Source organism: Salvelinus alpinus, chromosome 28 (assembly GCF_045679555.1).
Source record: "Salvelinus alpinus chromosome 28, SLU_Salpinus.1, whole genome shotgun sequence".
NCBI classification, from domain to species: domain Eukaryota; kingdom Metazoa; phylum Chordata; class Actinopteri; order Salmoniformes; family Salmonidae; genus Salvelinus; species Salvelinus alpinus.
The window spans coordinates 14129749-14153828 of record NC_092113.1 but is presented as its reverse complement, the minus strand read 5'-3'; the positions used below and the strand labels follow the sequence as shown (position 1 = coordinate 14153828).

At 42.9% G+C, this 24080-nt stretch overlaps 1 protein-coding gene across 1 annotated transcript in view; it reads left to right on the top strand.

The window, feature by feature from the left end:
• The first annotated feature begins 3351 nt into the window (after nt 1-3351).
• LOC139557235 (multiple epidermal growth factor-like domains protein 6) overlaps nt 3352-24080 on the top strand; it is an 88118-nt gene continuing 67389 nt past the window's right edge. Inside the window, exons 1-4 of the mRNA XM_071371764.1 lie at nt 3352-3684; nt 17436-17558; nt 20404-20529; nt 23853-23975. Coding sequence (XP_071227865.1) covers nt 3516-3684; nt 17436-17558; nt 20404-20529; nt 23853-23975 — 541 coding nt within the window. The 5' untranslated portion in view covers nt 3352-3515. The remainder of the gene's footprint in view (nt 3685-17435; nt 17559-20403; nt 20530-23852; nt 23976-24080) is intronic.

Here is a 24080-nt window from a genome sequence, read left to right as displayed (position 1 = left end):
TAGCTATTACAGTGAAATAATACCATGTTATTGTTTGAGGAGAGTGCACAGCTATGAACTTGAAAAGTTATTAATAAACCAATTAGGCATATTCGGCAGTCTTGACACAACATTTTTAACATGAATGCAATGGTTCATTGGATCAGTCTAAAACTTTGCGCATCCACTGCTGCCATCTAGTGCCCAAAATCTAAATTGCAACGGGCTGAATAATACATTATGGCCTTTCTCTTGCATTTCAAAGACGACGGCACAAAAAAAATACAATATTTTCCTTCTTTTTTTCTTTGTATTTTCTTTTACCAGATTGAATGTGTTATATTCTCATACATTCATTTCACATTTCCACAAACTTCAAAGTGTTTCCTCAAATGGTATCAACAATTTGCATATCCTTGCTTCAATGCCTGAGCTACAGGCAGTTAGAGTTGGGTATGTCATTTTAGGTGAAAATTAAAAAAAAAGGGGCGGATCCTTATGAGATTGAAGTTGTCAACTGCCTTCATCCAGGACACACTTCTTTTCAAATCAAACACACTCCTGAAAACTGCCATCTTCAACAAATGTGTGAACTTTTCAATCCCACTTGGCCGCACTCGGACCACAATTAACTTTCTGTTAATTGCCTTAACTGGCCCAGATTTGTCTGCTATCTGGGACATAGTCCACATCCTAAAAGTTAGTGATTTCCCGGTAATGAACAGCCTGTAAATTTGCCTTTTAGTTCCAATGTTCTTCTATAAGTCTCCTACTGTACATGCAGCCGTGTACTTCAGGATTTGTTATTCTATAGATGAGCTCACATATGGCTTGCCTGGCACATCACTTGAGCACGCTATTACCTATAATTTCCCTCACTCAGCTGAAGTTGGCCCTTCTCTCGCTGCTCCCATCCAAGCACAGCAGTCGATGATTGATTACATCAAAAAATAGCCCTCGCAATTCCCACAATTCCTTTCATGTCCAAAATGGCATTGACGTCTTGATTTATGTCAGGAAGTGTCCGTGTTGAGTTAGTGTAGTGTAGGTAGTGTAGTGTCTTGTACTCGACAAACGTAATATCCTTCAGGGACACTACTATAGTTTTTTGGTCAGATGAGTGTCTTGTAATAGATGTGTTCTTTGTGTGTGTTCTTATGAGAATGTTCCAGTGGTTAGTGCTTTGGAAGCTCCCTTCTGTGGCTCTTGGTTCCCCCTGTTGCTACTTTTACTACATGGGAGACTGAAACTAAGCGACCGACAGTTGCAATATGGGCTCTTCAGATGGCCCATTAATGACCAGAGTCAGTGCTCTCTCACAGAGTGCAATGTAAGGGTTACTCTGAAGACTTTAATACACTGGGAAGGCATTACAGGTCCATTAGCAGTAAGTAATCATGCCTTTTCTAGCCTGGAGCCCTTGTATCAGTACCATTGATGCGCAGTCCATCAGTATGCTAGTAGCATGGATGGACGCTAGACTATATCCAAAAGGTCACCTTTCTCTCCTTTCTGACAGTCCTGGTGACAGAAGCGAGGAGTTGATTCCCTTAGCTCTGTCTCTTCGCATATTACTCCCCCCAGATCCTCCCTCTGTTCTGCTCTCTTTCTCTCGTTCACCTTTAAAGGCCTGCAACAACGATAAATGTAATAACACCGGAAAATGTACGAATATTTCTATTTGTAATAACTTTTCAATTTTTGTATGTAATAAACCTGGTAAATGTAATAACTTGCCAGTAAATGTTGAACTGTAAGCTTAATAATCAATGTTTTTATGTACTACTTCCCTCAATTTGATGCACATACCACCACCCACTGCCAATTATGACACAAACAAACTCATGCACATCATACAGGAATACTCATACATAGAGACACTCACAAGCACACATTGAAATGTACACATGCACACACACACACACGCACACGCACCCACGCACACAGAGATAAAAAAAGACCTGAATGAATCTGTAGGCCATAATTGTAAACATATAATCTGCAATAGTTACCTGCAAACAATAATGAGTTGTTAGGACATCCTGGGACGTCACGAAATGGTCGCCTGGAGGTTTTGTCAAGTTCCCAGTTTGATTGAATCTCCCCTTTCCACAGTGGGGTGACATTAGCTTTAACCCAAACGGTTCAGACGCTACAGACAGAAGTTGGCACGTCGACAGTACCGACTTCAGATGGTCGTAGAGCTAAACAGAGAACACCATGGTGTTCGTGAGAATCTCCCCTTTCCATAACACCGGCAGATGCAGTGGATTGAGACACATCCAATGCAAAACCTGATATCTCTAGCTTAAACTGAGGATTTTTATGGGGATTTTTTTGTTATTTCACTTCAATTCACTCTAGGAGGGTTGACCTCTGTCTGGTGAGCTCTGTGTAATACTTTGGATAAAGTTGTGACATATAAGGCGGCAGGTGGCCAAGGATAGGGAGAGAGACTTTTATTGTGGTTTAATTCAACATCTTGGGAACTCTTTTGGACTGTGTCGTTCATCACCCTGGAAAGATTATTACCTTATTGTGTTATTTGTGTGGGGATGGTTGTGAACGGGGATAAACAGAGCCCCAGGCCCAATGTTTGAGAATTTAAAAGTAACAGTGTGATAATGGTTTTCTGTCTTATCTCCAATGGGTAGTGAGATGAGGTGGGCATGCTGTTACTGTTGACTTCCTTTCTGCTCTCTCTTCAGTAATCACTTCCATTCACATGTCCTCAATTCTGCTTGCTGGACAAGCTGTAAAACCAAAATAGCACCTATAATATAATAATAATAATACCTCTATCCTTTATTGGCAGGTTAATACCTCCATGGCGATCCCTTTTCATGAAGATAATATGTTGACCTCTGCTGTAATATTTCCATATTTTCCTCCATCATTTATTGCATTTTCATCTTACGGTCACCTGTGACGAGCCAGCTAGCTGTCAAAATCCCAGTTACATGTAGAGTAGCCGCAGGCCTACTCAAGCTCTCCCATTTTTGTTGCCATGAAATCAGTGGGATTTACAATAAGTTTCTCTATGGCATTAGGAGTTACAGGAAAGAGGGAAAGGTGTGACAGTGCTTGGCTTTTCTGGTGTGATGTCATCTCAGTGAATGTTCCTGTGCGGTCCAGTTGTTAGAGCTCCTCTGTACAACTGTGTCTCTGTCACTGTACCTGAGGAGGCAGGGAGGAGGGAAGAAGGAGGGAGGAACAAAGGAGCAGGAGAGTGGACCTGTCTTCGGAGAGAGGGAGAGAGGGAGAGAGGGAGAGAGGGAGGAGCTCCCAAGCAAAAGAGAATCACATACAACATGTTTGTCAAATCTGAGAGAGAGAGAGTTAGAGGGAGGGAGAAAGAGAAAAGGGGGGGAATGCTGCCTGAAATACCAAAGAAAATGACTCAACTGGTGCGGTGATCATACCTCCTTTGGAAAAGATGCTATCGACAGCATGGTACAAGCTCTATCTCTCTACACATCGTAGTTATCTTAGTTCTTTGTAGATACTTATCTCTTACTTTCAGTGCTGTTTAGACCATGGCTTCCATAGGATGGTTTATGGTGGTTTTAGTGGGCTTTTGGAGTCAGTTAAGCCCTAGTTGGGGAGCTAATAACAGGCTTGGCAGATACCGCTACCAACGCAGGAACTGCTTCACCTGTTTTTATGGATACAGTGGCTACAACACGGGACACATGCATGGTGCAGGTGAGTGAGAAGTATGTGCTGTGTGCACAGTGCTCTACCATAGTAGCGACTTTGATGGGGGTGGGGGCCATAAATTTTTTTAAGTCATCATGAGGGGCAGCAGTGGCTTGAGGGTCTGCGTACTCACATACATAGCCACAGATGCAGTCAGAGCCGGCCCTAGCCTTTTGGGAACCTTAAGCGAATACATTTTGTTGGGTATTTTGTATTCATGCAATTCTACTCATTTTGCCATGGGGAGGGGGAAAAACTGCTATTTGATTTGAACTCTCAACCTTAAGACTGGAAAAAATATATATAATAATTGTGGCTTAAGCCTACAAAGTTGCCCTTCCCTGATATAGTATACCAGTCCTGGCTGTACTGTATGACGATAGACAATGTCACTTATATCTTCTGGAATGCAAGAAAACCCCTAGTCTGAGAGATTATAATTCTGAATCATGGCGTCTGTGTGTGTTGACATCTGACATGTCACTAAATGATCAGTGTGGGCTTTAGCTTCCGTCCCTCTCCTCGCCCCTACCTGGGCTCGAACCAGGGACCCTCTGCACACATCAACAATAGCCACCCTCGAAGCATCATTACCCATCGCTCCACAAAAGCCGTGGCCATTTTTCCAGCCAAAGAGAGCAGTAACAAAAAGCAGAAATAGAGATAAAATTAATCACTAACCTTTGATGATCTTCATCAGATGACACTCATAGGACTTCATGTTACACAATACATGTATGTTTTGTTCGGTAAAGTATATATTTATATCCAAAAATCTGAGTTTAGGCGGGACGCTACTGTCTCACTTGGCAAAAAGCCTGAGAAAATGCAGAGGGCCATATTCAAATTAATTACTATGAAAATTACTATAAAATGAATCTTTCATTAAATCACACATGAAGATACCAAATTAAAGCTACACTGGTTCTGAATCCAGCCAACATGTCAGAATTCAAATAGGCTTTTCGGCGAAAGCATACGATGCTATTTTCTGAGGATAGCACCATTGTAAACCAAGAGAGATAAGCATATTCCAACCCTGCAGGCACGACACAAAACGCCGAAATAAAAATATAATTCATGCCTTACCTTTGACGAGCTTATGTTGGTGGCACTTCAATATGTCCCATAAACATCACAAATGGTCCTTTTGTTCGATTAATTCCGTCGATATATATCCAAAATGTCCATTTATTTGGCGCGTTTGATCCAGAAAAACACAGGTTCTAACTTGCTCAAACGTGATGACAAAATATCTCAAAGGTTACCTGTAAACTTTGCCAAAAAATTTCAAACTACTTTTGTAATACAACTTTAGGTATTTTTTAACGTTAATAATCAATAAAATTGAAGACGGGATGATCTGTGTTCAATACAGGATTAAAACCAACTGTAGCATGCCTTCTGGTCATGCGCTTCAATCTCACAGGACACCTAGAGTGACTCGACTTCAAGATGGCCGTATTTCTTCATTACACAAAGGAATAACCTCAACCAATTTCTCTAGACTGTTGAGATCCAGTGGAAGCAGTAGGAACAAGCAAGTCGCTTAGAAACCTGGTTTCCCAAACTCATTGAAAAGAGAGTGACCTCAATTTTTTTTTATCTGAATGGTTTGTCCTCGGGGTTTCGCCTGCTAAATAAGTTCTGTTATACTCACAGACATGATTCAAACATTTTTATAAACTTCAGAGTGTTTTCTATCCAAATCTACTAATAATATGCATATCTTATTTTCTGCGGATGAGTAGCTGGCAGTTTAATTTGGGTATGCTTTTCATCCAAACGTGAAAATGCTGCCCCCTACCCTAGAGAAGTTAAAGTGACTAGTGATACATTTATTACATCCAATTTTTTATTATTAAAGTGGCTAGAGATTGAGTCAGTATGTTGGCAGCAGCCACTCAATGTTAGTAATGGCTGTTTAACAGTCTGATGGCCTTGAGATAGAAGCTGTTTTTCAGTCTCTCTGTCCCAGCTTTGATGCACCTGTACTGACCTCGCCTTCTGGATGATAGCAGGGTGAACAGGCAGTGGCTCGGGTGGTTGTTGTCCTTGATGATCTTTTTGGCCTTCCTGTGACATCGGGTGGTGTAGGTGTCCTGGAGAGCAGGTAGTTTGCCCCCGGTGATGCGTTGTGCAGACCTCACTACCCTCTGGAGAGCCTTACGGTTGTGGGCGGAGCAGTTGCTGTACCAGGCGGTGATACAGCCCGACAGGATGCTCTCGATTGTGCATCTGTAAAAGTTTGTGAGTGTTTTTGGTGACAAGCCAGCCTCCTGAGGTTGAAGAGGCGCTGTTGCGCCTTCTTCACCACGCTGTCTGTGTGGGTGTACCATTTCAGTTTGTCTGTGATGTATACGCCGAGGAACTTAAAACTTTCCACTTTCTTCATGAGACATAATAATTGTAATTTGAAGACGATATTAACATGTAAATATAATTATTAACAGAATAAATAGCAGAAGAATTACTGAAGATTAAATAATGCTGTAATTGAAAATTGTACACCAATGTAGGCTACAGGCACTTTGAGAGCTAGAATTGATTTTGTACCATATGTTCTCATCAAATATGTTGTCTTCTCACACTATTCAAACCCCACAATTAAATAAACAGCTTATGAAGCTCTCTTAGCCTATAGATCACATTATCACAAACAAGTAATCTTGAACTAAAATGATGCACATCATCATCTTCTCATCATCTTCTCTCTTTTGTGGCACCAATGTGAGGGTTTATGGCAGGGGAACTGGTGTTGCAGTAGTCAAGTGTGTGGTGTAGGAATAATGACAAGCGAATCTGGGGAGCTTTGTTTTCACATTGCCCTAAAAAAGGGAATTTGACCACCTCTCGAGATGATCTCAGTTCAGTTCGGTTCTCTTTGCGGGCTCTTTGAGGAGTCTGAGTTCCTTTGGAGTGTTCACACTGCCCCCAAAATTAAGCAAACCACAAAAATTGTCTGAAAGGGACTAAGTGTGAAAACACCCTTCGACTAGATATTAGAGTTATAGACTACCTGGCATATTCAATCTGCAGATGCAGCAGTTTCTTTGTTGTTTCTTTGACTTGGTGAATTCCTGTGATCCTCCTGATTTATGACAGTTGGAGTTCAGTTGCTCTTTGAATGCGTCTTATCATTGTCCAGTAAGAGTATGGCAAGCACAGGGAGATCCTGGCACCACACACACCCATGCATGGACACACACAAGAACTCACTCACACATGCACACACATTCATGTGTGCACACGCACACGCCAATGCTACTTCCCAAAACCAAGGTTCGGCTGCACTCCATACCTCTAATCCTGAAAAATGTTGTGATATTGGACCGCAGCGGACCACAGTCTTGTAACCCCCACAGGTTGCCAAACTGCGAACTTGATCTGAGCCATGTGTGTTCCATCTCTGGTCGTGGTTCCAGTTCCAATCATGTTGATGCTGGCTGTGAGTGTGGGAGAGACCCCAGGGCAGCTGTTTAGGACATTACAACTGAGTTGTGTTGTGCTAGTCAGTGTGAATTTCATGGCTGTTGGTGAGAGGTCAGTGACTTGATTTCAAAGAAACTAAGGAAACCATGTTTGTTCTCCATAAATCTTGAATGGAGAATAAGCTCTCGTCTTATTAAGAAAATGTCACTTCATTGCTTTGATGGAGTCAGCAACTCTCTTCATAGTGACATACTGTATTTGTTATGACTGCTTTTTTCTGCAATATGTATCTTGTGCATTGTATGGATGTGGCTCCTTAGAAGAACAAATGTGTAGCTTATAGAGCTAAATCTACTGTGCAGGAAACACCGCTGTGACAACCAACCCCAGTCTCCCCTAGACTACAGTGCATTCGGAAAGTATTCAGACCCCTTGACTTTTTCCATATTTTGTTACGTTACAGCCTTATTCTAAAATGGATCAAATAATACTTTTCCTCATCAATCTACAAACAATACCCCATAACGACAAAGCAAAAACAGGTTTTAAAAATGTTTGCAAATGTATAAAAAAATTAAAATAATAATAGTTTATTTACATAAGTATTCAGACCCTTTGCCATGAGACTCGAAATTGAGCTCGGGTGCATCCTGTTTCCATTGATCATCCTTGAGATGTTTTTACAACTTGAATAGAGTCCATCTGTGGTAAATTGAATTGATTGGACATTATTTGGAAAGGCACACACCTGTCTATATAAGGTCCCACAGTTGACAGTGCATGTCAGAGCAAAAACAAAGCCATAAGGTCGAAGGAATTGTCCGTAGAGCTCAGAGACAGGATTGTGTCGAGGCACAGATCTGGGGAAGGGTACCCAAACATTTATGCAGCATTGAAGGTCACCAAGAACACAGTGGCCTCCTTCATTCTTAAATGGAAGAAGTTTGGAACCACCAAGACGCTTCCTAGAGCTGGCCGCCCAGCCAAACTGAGCAATCGGGGGAGAAGGGCCGTGGGTCAGGGAGGTGACCAAGAACCCGATGATCACTCTTGACAGAGCTCCAGAGTTCCTCTGTGGAGATGGGAGAACCTTCCAGAAGAACAGCCATCTCTGCAGCACTACACCAATCTCACCTTTATGTTACAGTGGCCAGATGGAAGACACTCCTCAGTAAAAAGCACATGACAGTCCCCTTGGAGTTTGCCAAAAGACACCTAAAGAGTCTCAGACCATGAGAAACAAGATTCTCTGGTCTGATGAAACCAAGATTGAACTCTTTGGCCTGAATGCCAAGTGTCACGTCTGGAGGAAACCTGGCACCATCCCTACAGTGAAGCATGGTGATGGCAGCATCATGCTGTGGGGATGTTTTTCAGCGGCAGGGACTGGGAGACTAGTCAGGACTGAGGGAAAGATGAACGGAGCAAAGTACAGAGAAATCCTTGATGAAACCTGCTCCAGAGCGCTCAGGACCTCAGACTGGGGCGAAGGTTCACCTTCCAACAGGACAACAACCCTAAGCACACAGCCAAGACAATGCAGGAGTGGCTTCGGGGCAAGTCTCTGAATGTCCTTGAGTGGCCCAGCCAGAGCCCGGACTTGAACCCAATCGAACATCTCTGGAGAGACCTGTAAATAGCTGTGCAGCGACTCTCCCCATCCAACAAACAGAGCTTGAGAGGATCTGCAGAGAAGAATGGGAGAAACTCCCCGGACTTGAACCCAATCGAACATCTCTGGAGAGACCTGTAAATAGATGTGCAGCGACTCTCCCCATCCAACCAACAGAGCTTGAAAGGATCTGCAGAGAAGAATGGGAGAAACTCCCCAAATACAGGGGTGCCAAGCTTGTAGCGTGATACCCAAGACGACTCGAAGGCTGTAATCGCTGCCAAAGGTGCTTCAACAAATTACTGAGTAAAGGGTCTGAATACTTTTGTAAATGTGATATTTTTGTTTCTAAAATAAATATCTAAAAAAACGTTTAATTCTCTGTCAATATGGGGTATTGTGTGTAGATTGATAAGGGAAAAAAACAATTTAATCCACTTTAGAATAAGGCTGTAATGTAACAAAATGTGGAAAAAGTCAAGGGGTCTGAATACTTTCCGAATGTACAGTTTGTACTGTATGCAGTGTAGTATGTCCTTTAATTCACTGAAATCGGAGGCTAGTATACACTGAATGTAGAAAACTTCAGGAATACCTTCCTAATATTGATTCGCACCCCCTTTTGCCCTCAGAACAGCCTCAATTCGTCAGGGCATGGACTCTACAAGGTGTCGAATGCTTCCCACAGTTGTGTCAAGTTGGCTGGATGTTCTTTGGGTGGTGGACCATTCTTGATACACACGGGCAACTGTTGAGCCTGAAAAGCCCAGCAGCATTGCAGTTCTTGACACACTCAAAACTCTGAATGGCACACATACACAATACATGTCTCAAGTGTCTCAAGGCTTAAAAATCATTCTTTAACCTGTCTCCTCACCTTCATCAACACTGACTGAAGTGGATTTAACAGATGACATCAATAAGGGATCATAGCTTTCACCTGGGTTCACCTCATCAGTGTTTGTCGTGGAAAGAGCAGGTGTTCCTAATGTTTTATGCACTCAGTGTATGTTCTGCACAGGTACAGATAAACCAAATTTTATGGAAATGGCTGTTGTTCCTTCTTTTCCTGCTTTATTAACAATTGTGATGTCGTCTGAGCGTGTGTGCCTGTGAGCGAACTTGTGTGAGCGCGAGTGTGTAAAGTCTGCGTGGCATGTTTCATGAATCCCCATTTTCCATCAGTGTTGATGTGGCTTTGGATTTGATCTGCCTGTTGGCTGCGCCTTATGAAAACCTGTCACGTCTTGCTTATGCTAGCAGCTTAATAAAATGACTCTAAGCCATGTGATTGATTACATGTGGAAACAGCTATCATCTCTCAGATTGAAATGTGTACTGACCACTTTGTTGTGGAGTCTTAACATTCATGACCTGTGAACAGCCACGTTTCTTATTAGATTCATCTTCATGTTTCACCCTGTAATTATCTAGAGGATATAAGGTTATGGAACTGACGCTTAGACCAGATTTAGTTCCGTTGTAATGTGAAGAAAAGTTAATGCTGTTACCCTCCCGTCCCTTATTTTTTCGTCTTTCTCAATTGTTTTGTTTGGTAAAAAGGAACTCATGCCTTTGTCGATTGGGGGAGAAAAACATATAGCATATCAAGTGCCTACCTCCTTAAGACAATGATTGACAACCCAGATATCTTGCCGGCAGAATGTAAATAGGGTTGCCAGCGCAGTGAGAGATAAATTAGTAGTGCCTACTGTATATCAGCTCAGACGCCCCATCAACACAAAGGCTGCTGGCCATCTAAGTACGGTGGACCTCAGGGGTCAGACATAGTTATTTATCTCCTGGAGTAGAATAGGCAGGACTTTAATCATCATCACAATAGTCCTGAATGCAATTAAGGCTTCTGATGAGCCCTTTTATCATCATGGGCTGCCTCAGAGAGTGTGCCAGACTGTCTGTTGAGCTGTCTGGACAAGCTTGTCTTCGTCCATCAGAGGGAGACTGACGTTTAATCAAAGCTGCAGTCTAGTGCCCCTATTGACTGTACTCTTATACCCTACATTACCCTCCTCTACCTTACATCGCCCAATGGGGTTGTCTGGCACTGCTTTGTGTTTTTCAAGACAGGCCACTCGTTCCATCATTGTCAAATGGCAATATTCCACAATTTTTCAACCTTATATTCATTATCTCCAGCACCATACCAGTGTCTGCATATACTGTATGAAAATGGCCATTTGGAAGAGCATGGAAGAACCATGACGTTGTGGTTTTTCTTAAGCATAATTGTATTCTATATGTATAACAGTTGGTGATATGTGTCAGTCAACTTGAAATATGAGTGTTTCACTTTGAGTAACTCCTTGTTTGGCTCCTGAATGTTAAAGCAATTTAACTAAGGTCCCTGACCATTCATTTCTCACCCTCTTTGTGTTATTTTTCTGCTTTCATCTCTTGTCGTTCCACTAATTAATCCGGACATATCTTTGTTTTTATTTGGATTCTCTCTCTATCCAATTGGTCTCAAGGCCCTTCAGCAGTAAATTGTCCCTTGGCTGTGAAAAGTAGCAAGATGTTCAAATCCTTATACATTAACATGCTGTAAATGGGTCTCTGATCCTTATACATTAACATGCTGTAAATGGGTCTCTGAGCTCCACATTTTGGGCAGAACTATTACACGCTCCTTGCAATGTGAAAACAGATAACGTCTGGCAGCAAGAGTCTCTTGGCTGCAAGGCTTTCTGGGAGGAAAGTGATTAAATGCCGTAGCAATGACCCCCTCCCCCCTCCAGCTGTGTCTGGGACCACATGAATGGTGTTTTGTATGGGGAAACAAATGGCTGTAAATACAATCTGAGGATGAAAGAGACAGCTTCGTGAATAAATACATTTATTTTAGAAAGTTTCCTTTGTCTGTTAATGGACTTTCAGGTCATTTCAACTGACAACCTTGACCTCGCCCAGACACATCACGTGGATTACTTGGCCAAATTCTACATGAAATGCAAATATTCCCTCATATGTACATTTGTTTGCATTGGCTGGCAGCAAGGTTTTTGTTGAATTTGATATTTGTCCAAATGTTCAAATATATACTGAACAAAAATATAAATGCAACATGTAAAGTGTTGGTACCATGTTTCATGAGCTCAAATAAAAGATCACAGAAATGTTCCAAACGCACAAAAAGCTAATTTCTCTCAAATTTTGTGCACAAGTTAGTTTACTTCCTTGTTAGTGAGCTTTTCTCCTTTGCCAAGATAATCCATCCACCTGACAGGTGTGGCATATCAATAAGCTGATAAAACAGCATGATCCTTACACAAGTGCACCATGTGCTGATGACAATAAAATGCCACCTCTAAAATGTGCAGTTTCGTCACACAACACAATGCATCAGATGTCGCACGTTTTGAGAGAGCGTGCAATTGGCATGCTGACTGCAGAGAATTTAATGTTAATTTCTCTACCATAAGCCACCTCCAACATTGTTTTAGAGAATTTAGCAGTACTTCCAACCGTCCTCACAACCGCAGACCACGTGTAACCACACCAGCCCAGGACCTTCACATCTGGCTTCTTCACCTGTGGGATCGTCTGAGACCAACCACCCGGACAGCTGATGAAACTGAGGAATATTTATTTCTGTAATAAAGCCCTTTTCTTGGGAAAAACTCATTCTGATTGGCTGGGCCTGGCTCCCCAGTGGGTAGACCTGGCGCCCAAGTGGGTGGACTTACGCCCTAACAGGCCCACCCATGGCTGCGCCCCTGCCCAGTTATCTGAAATCCATAGATTAGGGCTTAATTCATGTATTTCAATTGATTGATTTCCTTATATGAACTGTAACTCAGTAAAATCGTTGAAATTGTTCCATGTTGCGTTTATATTTTTGTTTCATATAGGTTGATACATAGATTGAACTTTGCTGTAACTCCAAATCCCTTATGGTACCAAGATAAATCCAGTAAACATAATTTGGCTGATCACTTCAGGCATTTACTGCTTATCACACTGCCCAGTTTTAATGGCAACTGAGCCACTCTCCACTCCTGGGCCTCCAGACCTTTCCTTCCGGCTTTAGTAACGTCCTCTGAAGGCTCTTTCAGGCCTTGCCCCCAAGTGGACCCTAATATAGCTCCAGACTAGAAGACAGAGGACATCAGAGGATATCCAATGGTCTTTGTTTCAAAAGCCAAATACCTCCTCATAGCCTATCTCTCATTCTGCCATTCGTCTTGTTTTGGTGGTCTCTGGTTTTGTTGAAGTTGGAAGTAGGGGATGTCTGCGTCACAGATGGTTTCTCATAGGCTTGAAAGGCGAGCCGTGTGACCACAGTGCCTTGAAATGATAACAGTAAAGCGTGTCGTGGAATGCTACTGGACTTGACATTGTGGAACGATGGCTCTATTTCAAAGAAACTAAGGAAACCATGTTTGTTCTCCATAAATCTTGAATGGAGAATAAGCTCTCGTCTTATTAAGAAAATGTCACTTCATTGCTTTGATGGAGTCAGCAACTCTCTTCATAGTGACATACTGTATTTGTTATGACTGCTTTTTTCTGCAATATGTATCTTGTGCATTGTATGGATGTGGCTCCTTAGAAGAACAAATGTGTAGCTTATAGAGCTAAATCTACTGTGCAGGAAACTATTACGTTTTTGATAGCTGCAGGTTTGTGCTGAGTATGTATTTTCCCCATGGTAGTGTTCTTTGAAGCGGTGATATCCAGAAGAGAATGTCTTCAAACTGGCCCCTGAAGGACACTTAATGTCATAGGAGCCTCTGGATGAAGTTTTAATAGAGGCACAGAGAACCCTTATGAAAAAAGATTGCAGTCTTCAGTTAGAGTGAATTATAACCACAGTATGCTACAAATACTGCATCCAAAATAACAATTTTCTTACTGCAGTAATTTTGCAGTGTAACTGTAGTTAGAGTGCAGTATAACTGCAGATATTCTGCAATTACAGCGTCCAAAATACCACAATCGACTGCAGTTACTGCACTTTAACTGCAGTTTCAAAACCGCAATATTTTTTTGTAAGGGAATCATTGACCTCTGGCCTGTGAAGCACAAACGTGTTTAATCATTTAGTATAAACGCAACATGCAACAATTTCAAAGATTTTACTGAGTTACAGGTCATATAAGGGAATCAGCCAATTGAAATAAATTCATTAGGCCCTAATCTATGGATTTCACATGACTGGGGATAAAGTTATGCATCTGTTGGTCACAGATACCTTAAAAAAAAGTTAAGGGCGTGACCACCAATTTGCCTCATGCAACGCTACACATCTTCTTCGCATAGAGTTGATTAGGCTGTTGATTGTGGTCTGTGGAATGTTGTCCCACTCCTCTTCAATGACTGTGTGAAGTTGCTTGATATTGGCGGGAACAAGCTGTTTTACACATCGAGCCAGAGCATCCCAAACTCAATCGGTGACATGTCGGGTGAGTATGCAGGCCATGGAAGAACTGGGATATTTTCAGCTTCTAGGAATTGTGTACAGATCCATGCGACATGGGGCTGTGCATTATCATGCTGAAACATGAGGTGATGGCGGTGTGTATGAATGGCATGACAATGGGCCTCAGGATCTCGTCACGGAATCTCTGTGCATTCAAATTGCCATTGATAAAATGCAATTGTGTTTGTTGTCTGTAGTTTATGCCTGCCCATACGATAATCCCAACGCCACCATGGGGCACTCTGTTTACAACATTGACATCAGCATACATGACGCCATACACGTGGTCTACGGTTCTGAGGCCGGTTGGACATACTACAAAATTCTTTAAAATGATGTTGGAGGCAGCTTATGGTAGAGAAATTAACATTAAATTCTCTGGCAACAACTGCTGGTGAGAATTCCTGCCGTCAGCATGCTACTTTCTCCCTCAAAACTTGATACATCTGTGGCATTGTGTCGTGTGACAAAACTGCACATTTTAAAGTGGCCTTCTATTGTCCCCAGCACAAGGTGCACCTGTGTAATGATCATGCTGTTTAATCAGCTTCTTGATATGCCACACCTGTCAGGTGGATGGATTATTTTGGCAAAGGAGAAATGCTCACTAACAGGGATGTTAACAAATTTCTGCACAACATATGAGAGAAATACGCTTTTTGTGCGTATGGAACATTTCTACGATCTGTTATTTCAGCTCATGAAACATGGGACCACCACTTTACATGTTGCGTTTATATTTTTGTTCAGTGTAGCTAGCTAATTATTCTGCCTTATTCATGGGGAGTCATATAAAAAAATAGGAAGTATGTTTTCATTGTTAAATGGCTGATGTTCTGGAATATTACAATTTGAATATGAGTTCTACGTCCTACAAGACAGGTCGCTTGAAGTACAAGCGTTGCGTCGGAAGACAATGCCATTGTAGTGGTTGGTTGCCAAGATGTCGTAGGACTTCTGTGGTTAGAGGGCTGGTTGTGTGTGTGTGTGTGTGTGTGTGTGTGTGTGTGTGTGTGTGTGTGTGTGTGTGTGTGTGTGTGTGTGTGTGTGTGTGTGTGTGTGTGTGTGTGTGTGTGTGTGTGTGTGTGTGTGTGTGTGTGTGTGTGTGTGTTTACCAGCCCTCCAGTACTTGCTTTGCTAACCGTCCTGGCCTTCGTCCATCTGTCTCCAGTTACCTCCTGGCCCTGTGAGATTGACATGCGCCTGTATTTCTTGCTGATTGCTCTGTGTGTGTCTAATGGCTTCTCTATAAGTGGCCTGCTGGGCTTCTGGTGCTTAGGCAGGACCGGTGCCAGAACGAATCAGTTGGAAGGTTATTTGATTTAAATAGGGGGCGCTTTTTTTTTCATGGGACCTCCGATGTCTGCAAGTGCTGCACACATTTTTTTTCAACTAGAACTGCTGGGCCACAAGGGACCCCCCTTCAAACTAATGCCATATTCATTTTGTCCAGACAGCATCAGATACAGTACAGTCGTGGCCAAATGTTTTAAGAATGACACAAATATTCATTTTCACACAGTCTGCTGCCTCAGTTTGTATGATGGCAACTCCAGAATGTTATGAAGAGTGATCAGATGAATTGCAATTAATTGCAAGTCCCTCTTTGCCATGCAAATGAACTGAATCGCCCCAAAACATTTCCACTGTTTCAGCCCGGCCACAAAAGGACCAGTTGACATCATGTCAGTGAATGTCTTGTTACACAGGTGTGAGTGTTGACGAGGACAAGGCTGGAGATCACTCTGTCATGCTGATTGAGTTCGAATAACAGACTGGAAACTTCAAAAGGAGGGTGGTGCTTGGAATCATTGTTCTTCCACTGTCAACCATGGTTACCTGCAAGGAAACATGTGCCGTCATCATTGCTTTGCACAAAAAGGGCTTTACAGGCAAGGATATTGCTGCCAGTAAGATTGCACCTAAATCAACCATTTATCGGATCATCAAGAACTTCAAGGAGAGTGGTTCAATTGTTGGGAAGAAGGCCTCAGGGCGTCCAAGAAAGTCCAGCAAGTTCCAGGACCGTCTCCTAAAGTTGATTCAGCTGCTGGATCGGGGCACCACCAGTACAGAGCTTGCTCAAGAATGGCAGCAGGCAGGTGTCAGTGCATCTGCACGCACAGTGAGGCGAAGACATTTGGAGGATGGCCTGGTGTCAAAAAGGGCAGCAAAGAAGACACTTCTCTCCAGGAAAAACATCAGGGACAGACTGATATTCTGCAAAAGGTACAGGGATTGGACTGCTGAGGACTGGGGTAAAGTAATTTTCTCTGATGAATCCCCTTTCCGATTGTTTGGGGCATCCGGAAAAAAGCTTGTCCGGAGAAGACAAGGTGAGCGCTACCATCAGTCCTGTGTCATGCCAACAGTAAAGCATCCTGAGACCATTCATGTGTGGGGTTGCTTCTCAGCCAAGGGAGTGGGCTCACTCACAATTTTGCCTAAGAACACAGCCATGAACAAAGAATGGTACCAACACATCCTTTGAGAGCAAATTCTCACAACCATCCAGGAACAGTTTGGTGACGAACAATGCATTTTCCAGCATAATGGAGCACCTTGCCATAAGGCAAACTAAGATAACTAAGTGGCTCGGGGAACAAAACATCGATATTTTGGGTCCATGGCCAGGAAACTCCCCAGACCTTAATCCCATTGAGAACTTGTGGTCAATCCTCAAGAGGCGGGTGGACAAACAAAAACCCACAAATTCTGACAAACTCCAAGCATTGATTGTGCAAGAATGGGCTGCCATCAGTCAGGATGTGGCCCAGAAGTTAATTGACAGCATGCCATGGCGGATTGCAGAGGTCTTGAAAAAGAAGGGTCAACACTGCAAATATTGACTTTGCATCAACTTCATGTAATTGTCAATAAAAGCCTTTGACACTTATGAAATGCTTGTAATTATACTTCAGTATTCCATAGTAACATCTGACAAAAATATCTAAAGACAGTGAAGCAGCAAACTTTGTGGAAATGAATATTTGTGTCATTCTCAAAACTTTGGGCCACGACTGTCCACGGGCTACACATACTGAGACAGAGGGGCGCTGTTTTGCTCACTTGGAAGATTTATCTGAGATTGATAGGTCTTTCTGTCGGTGTGCATCTCGGTCAAATAAATTATCAATATTACAAGGTACGATAGGGCAGGCCAGGCCCTCTATGCCCCGCTCATAATGCCGGCCCTGGGCCTAGGCAGACCTGTTCCACCACAATTTACTGTTCTTTACTATTAAAGAGTGATTTGTCATTTCTCTCCCACAGATATTGATGAGTGTCAGGTCTATAATGGGGGCTGCCAGCACCGATGTGTCAACACCAGGGGCTCGTACTACTGCGAGTGCAACCCGGGCACCCGTCTGCACACAGATGGCCGGACTTGCATCGGTAAGATCCAGGGGAGGGTGTGGAGGGGTCACCTGAGGTCAAAGGGGTGAAGGGGTCGGGGGTGAGGGAGGTTTGGGATGAATCAGGTGGATCTGGTCCAACGTACTGGATGTATTCTGTTGTTGCCCTCACCGTCTGGAAGTTAGGCCACGGGAGAAGCTGGGACTCACATCAAAGCAGTGAAAGAGGGGTCTCCACCTTCTGCTTGTGTCAAAAGGGGGAATCAAAGAGTCTGTTGTGCTGGCAGAAGACAAGCTTTCCCACTGTTCCCCAGCAGCCCTGTCAGAGCAGGTTTGTGTCTGGGCGTATATAGTATTGCAGTGTCTCCCCCTTTTCTTTCTCTCTCTCTCTCTCTCTCACATATGTGTGCATGCGCACACACACTCTCTCGCTTAGATCTCATCTGTTTTCCTCTGCGAGTTCCAGTGATGCATCAGAAAGCTTATTTTAATTAACAGCTATGGCACACAACAACAGCGTGTCAGGATACCTCTCTCTCTGATTGATTAGGGAGCATTACCGCACAGCGGGCACAGACGTCAATTCAACGTCTTTTCCACATTGGTTCAATGTAATTTCATTGAAATTACGTGGAAACAACGTTTATTCAACCAGTGTGTGCCCAGTGGGTGGGAAGCACCGAGGCCTGTTGAAACACAGTTGGCTTTGACCAGAGCTGGTCTGGATGAAATGTTAGTGTGCCTGTTATTTTTCAATGAGTAATTACCATAGAGATACTCGAAATGGGCCCCAAATTACACTACCTCAGTTTGTGAATAGAATTCTGCAGAGTGATGATTTAGAGTGCAGGTGGCCAACCCCTTTTCCTGGAGAGCTACTGGGTGTGCAGGCTTTTGTTCCAGCCTGGCACTAACATACCTGGTTCAGCTAATCAAGGTCTTACAGCTATTTAGTAGAAACAGGTGTGTTACTGTTAAAGCTGAGCTGGAACAAAATGTGGACCACTTAGAGCTCTCCAGGGTTGGCCACCCCAAATGCTGTCCTCTCAGCTCAACTACAAAGACTTTCAATCACATTGCTTTTCCTTTCCACCATTGAAGAGGCAGACCATGTGCTTCGACACGCGCTAATTTTAGATTCCCTGTAGTCTTATGCACATCATCTGTGTGCAGTCCAGAAGCACAGAATCAATAGAGTTATTTAGATTTTAATCAGGCTGCTTTGAAGGCACGGAAACCTCTGATGGCATGATGTGTCAACCAAACCGTCTCGTCTTTCTCACGCTGTTTTTCACCAGGCCTCGATTTCCTCCTTTAAATGAAAGGCAGCTGATGAACTCAACGATGTTCCAAACAGTAGAAAAACATAAGACATCCTTAATAAACTGTGTGTGATATGGCTTACTGAAAAAAATATGAGTATTGTGATCCTACTTCACAAAAGTTTAAAGGAAAGACTCACTCTTGATAATGCTTCATTTCCTTTCAATGAAGTCCTCCCTTTCCCTGAAAAAAGTGTCGACCCATGTATGTCTGGCCTTTTAGATTATGAGCCCTAAGTAGTCTCAACTGTCCCCTAGCATACCCAGATGAACCAAACCAGCCAGGAAAGCATGTCTCTCTCCCTCTTCACACTAGAGTGCTCGGGAGCCTCCCTCCACTAAGAGCTCTGTTCCTGTGATTCCTCCTGAAACCAGGAGCAAGTACTATAGAAGCTAACTGCAGACAGTCAGTCTCATTTGATCTTAGCACAGTCAAAAGAGCCAACTCATCCATCATTAGGAAAACTATCATTGTTCTTTGAGAATCAGTGAAACTTGGACCAACGCTATATGCCTACCTGGCTCACATATTGGCTATGTGGAGTGTTGATTGATTTACAAACAATGGAGAGCAAATGGGCAATCTATCTTCCTAAGCAACACTGTCCGCTGACTCATGTTGGCTTCCCGGGGCACGTTGCCAGTCAGGGGAAGACAATCTCATGGCTTTCCTCCATAAACATAGGCCCTGTCCAGAAACAACCCATTGCCCCTATACCACTCTAGGTACTTTAGTAGATCTGACAGGACTAGGTGTAAGCAATATTGGTTAAGCCACTACCATATTGCTTATATCTATCCATTCCTGTCAGATATACTGTACATAAGGTTCCAATGGCCTAGAGGTTAGCGGCAGGGGTTGTTTCTGTACAAGGTTCACTGCAATGAGCCACGTAAGTACCCCCTGCTGTCCGTATGCTTCTTGGCCCAACACGATGACTCGCTAATGGAGCAGCAAAAAATGAATTATCTCCGGCATTTCTCTCCATGTTATTATTGGGCTTTTCTTCCGAGATAGCAATCGAAGGGAAAACAGATTGGAGCAGAGGGGACAGTGTCTGCGATCATCACGTTCCAAGGGTGGAGTGGAGACGGGGTACATGTTTGTTTTGGTTTTGAAACTGGGACTCCCTTTTCTGAGTTCATCCAAATGAAAATGGAGGAGCTACTTCTCATAAAGAGATACAGTTCACCTTGGGTTATGATAAATCAAATGTTTGAAACGATCTCGTGGTGTCTCGCTCTTTGTGAGAAAACATATAGACGAACACTTGCTCCTGCTGTCAGAGAAAGCAGACCTACTGTACATGTAATGTTCATAACAATTACTAGTCATTGTTAGGGCCAGGAGTTTATCCTGCTCTCATGAAAAACTCTGGGCCTGTGTCAATGTAGGTAATTGGAACAAAAAACAATAGTGGTCAAATTGTCTGTCTGCATTAGACTTTGAGAGCATCTAAACAGGTATTTTTTCTTCATATGATAATAAATCAACTTTATTTGTGTACTATACATCACCTGTAATTATTGATCTGTTGTCGCTCTCTGTGTGTTTGTCTCCAGCCGTCCGATCCTGTGCCGTCAGCAATGGAAGCTGTGAGCAGAACTGTGTGCAGCTGTCCCCGGCTCACTACCAGTGTCGCTGCAGACCCAACTATCAGCTCGCAGAGGACGGCAAACACTGCATATGTAAGTGCCGCTAGACTGCCATAAAGAAAAGTCTGTCCGTGTAATATTCCATATGTTCAATATGAATAATAAAGTCATGTCCAGACACAGATCAAGTTGATGGTCGTTTATCTAGAAGTGTTGCATGGCTCACACACATGTGTTCTGTGGCTGACTGATAGCAATGATCCACCATGATGTAGTGTCGCATTACACTAGTTTTGTCAAAACCAATGTAATCAATGTTACTGCACTGTTGTGCCTAAACATTATAGTGGATGTGGGTGCACACGCAATTTCTCAGTCCATCTTGGCCTTGAATCTCCATGCAGCAAAAACCTTTTTTGTCTTTTTTTGCCATGTCAGGGCTGAGGTGAAATTACAAAATGCTGACTGTGCTGGCCATGCTAGCTGTGTTGACTTTGTTGGCTGTGTTGACTGTGTTGGCTGTGTTGACTGTGTTGACTGTGTTGGCTGTGTTGGCTGTGTTGCCGTGTTGGCTGTGTTGACTGTGTTGGCTGTGTTGACTGTGTTGACTGTGTTGGCTGTGTTGACTGGGTTGACTGTGTTGGCTGTGTTGGCTGTGTTGACTGTGTTGGCTGTGTTGACTGTGTTGGCTGTGTTGACTGTGTTGGCTGTGTTGGCTGTGTTGACTGTGTTGACTGTGTTGACTGTGCGGACTGTGCGGACTGTGTTGACTGTGTTGGCTGTGTTGACTGTGTTGGCTGTGTTGGCTGTGTTGACTGTGCGGACTGTGTTGACTGTGCAGACTGTGTTGGCTGTGTTGACTGTGTTGGCTGTGTTGACTGTGTTGGCTGTGTTGGCTGTGTTGGCTGTGTTGACTGTGTTGACTGTGAGGACTGTGTTGACTGTGTTGACTGTGTTGGCTGTGTTGACTGTCTGTCTGTCTGCCTGTCTGTTCTGTCGTGGGGCCGAATAAACCTGATGCAATTCCATGACTTTAACTCCAGCCTGGTGTTTTCCTTACCAACTCCACATTATTTTCTCAAACAAGGCTCATGAAAACCGTGGACAAACACTGCATCCTCATAAAAGTAGCACTTTAAACAAACTCAAATGCACATGTGGCCATTGTTGTTTCCCATGCCCATTTAGTATGACCGCATAAAGGCGTTTGACAGCCATGGCTCGCAATGAATTTGAAACATACTTAAAGGCTAGAGACGGCACCGATTATGTTCATCGATACTGTACTTACTAGCTTGTGTTAATGACTACTAGGCCAAACTATAGCACCCAGATTTCCTCCTGGTAAAGATATAGTAGATAGAGGATACAGCTGTGCTGGAGTGGTTGTCTTCAGATATCGTGCCTGGCAGTCCTTAGTCCTTACCCAAGGCCCATTGGCAGCTCAGATCCTTCAGACGGTTCTTATTGTGGTCGACAAGTAGATCTCAGATATATCATGTCATATTTTATATATCAAGACATATGGACGTATTTAATATTCTTGGAATTTCACATTTTCACATCAAAAGAAAAAAAGCACTTTGAGAGATGTCAATGCTATTTTAGATCCAATAGGATTGAAATGATATTTAAATGGTTTTGATACCAGACATGCATTAGGCCAATTTTAGCACTAAAGGGGGGATACAATTATATAAATGTATTAGGATGTAATATAGAGAATGCAGCTATTTGGGAGTGAACACTGTAATAACCCTATATGTTAAATTACTGTGCACTTTGGCAGGCTTTGAAATTCCTCCTGTCTTGTATCAGACTCCAAGGTCTGAGAGAGAGACCAGTCCGACTAGGCCGTCATCGTCTTGCCAGCAGAATGACTGGTAAATGCAATCTTCAGGAGGATTACCAGAGTTCCGCTGTTGCTATGGTTACCAAACCCCGATCCAAAAGCGACATATAGGAACGCATTAAATAGTTATCCACCTAGGGTGGATTTCAAACAAACCTGCATTGTGAAAAAGTAACATTGTTACTGCTGTATCCTATCTATCTTTGGGCAGATGTGGACATCTCCTACCTTTTCTGATTTTCTGTCCCTTTACAATATATGAAGCCTTCTCCATTTCTTGCTTAGCTAGATGTGCACTGTCTAACTTCGTCTTCCATACATCAACAACTAACTACCAAGAAAACATCTAAAAAGTTTTAAAAAGTGCATAATTTCTAGTAAGTGGAGCTCCTTGGAAATTCACTTCTCGGGGGTGCAGACATGAAAGTAATTATGGCCTGTTCTGCACAGAGAAAGTAACCACACCCCCATTTAACCCCATTACCCACTTACTCCCTTAAATCCACAGGGGAGAAGGGCTAGCAAGAGATGAAGTGTGTGTGTGTGTTTCTGTCAGTCTGTGTATGTTGTAACGGTTTTGACTTGAGTTTATTGTTTGTAGGGGTGCCAGGTAGGTTGTGCCTACCAGAGAAAATATTGATTTTTCCTTTTGGTTTGGGAGGGAATGAGTCCCGTCTGGTCCGTCAAGTCTACACCAATACAAAGGACTCATGTAAAAGTCAGGATGGACATACACTTTTCATAAACCCTTAAAACATTGGAAATAACTTCAAAACAACTCTATTCTTTTGTGTGGGTTGTATTACCAACATAAATGATCACACACATAATAATATAACAAATAATGAGCTCTGGTTCCTTCAGAAAAGTCCCATACAGTGAACTCAAGTAATGTTTGTTCGTTCATAAAGTGTAGCGTAAACCCAGTCTCAATCATACAATCAAAATATAAACTATTTTACCACACAACCATGAAGAATATCACATCTCAATAAGTCTTAAATCTTCACGGTATACATCACTCTAAAACAAATGAAATACTGTATGCAAAATAGTTCTAGTCAATCAGTCAGTCAGACAATCCAATCCACCAACAGATCTCCAGCGGAGAAAGGCCATGAAGAACTAGCGGAGAACAACAGATGTGTAGTCCAAAGGAAGCAATGAGTGGATCCGATCCTGGTTAAACTTGCGACTAGGCTACAAAGCACACTTTTAAATACAACAAAACAAACTGAGTAAAGAAGCTTCGGAACTGAGGGTTGAACACATCCTCATTCATCACCAACCCACTATGAGCTGCTGATGCTGGCTATTTAATTGGGAATTAATAGGGAAGCGCCCTATTGGAAGGAGAAGCACTGAGACGGTTCAGGGCCGTCACAATGTGTGTGTGTATGTTGCTTATGTGTGTTATGCATATATCTCTATTAGTCAGAGAGAGAGAGAAGGCAAGTGACAAGTGCATATTATGAAATGTGTGTGTGCGTGCGTGCGTTTGTGTGCGTGTATGTTTCTTTCAATGTTCGTGTGTGTGTACTCATCCCATGTAACTGTATTTCAGTAAGAAGCCCCTGTGCAGACAGAAATGGGGGCTGTATGCACACCTGCAAGAATGACGGAGGGAGAGCTCAGTGCAACTGTCTTCCTGGATACACACTGGCACAGGATGGCAAAAACTGTGAAGGTGAATATCCATCATTTGCTAAATGAGTCTGGTGATGTTTTTATTGGTTATGGTGGTGATGAGGATTATGATGATAATGCTCAAAAGCAAGTAGTTCAAAGTTGT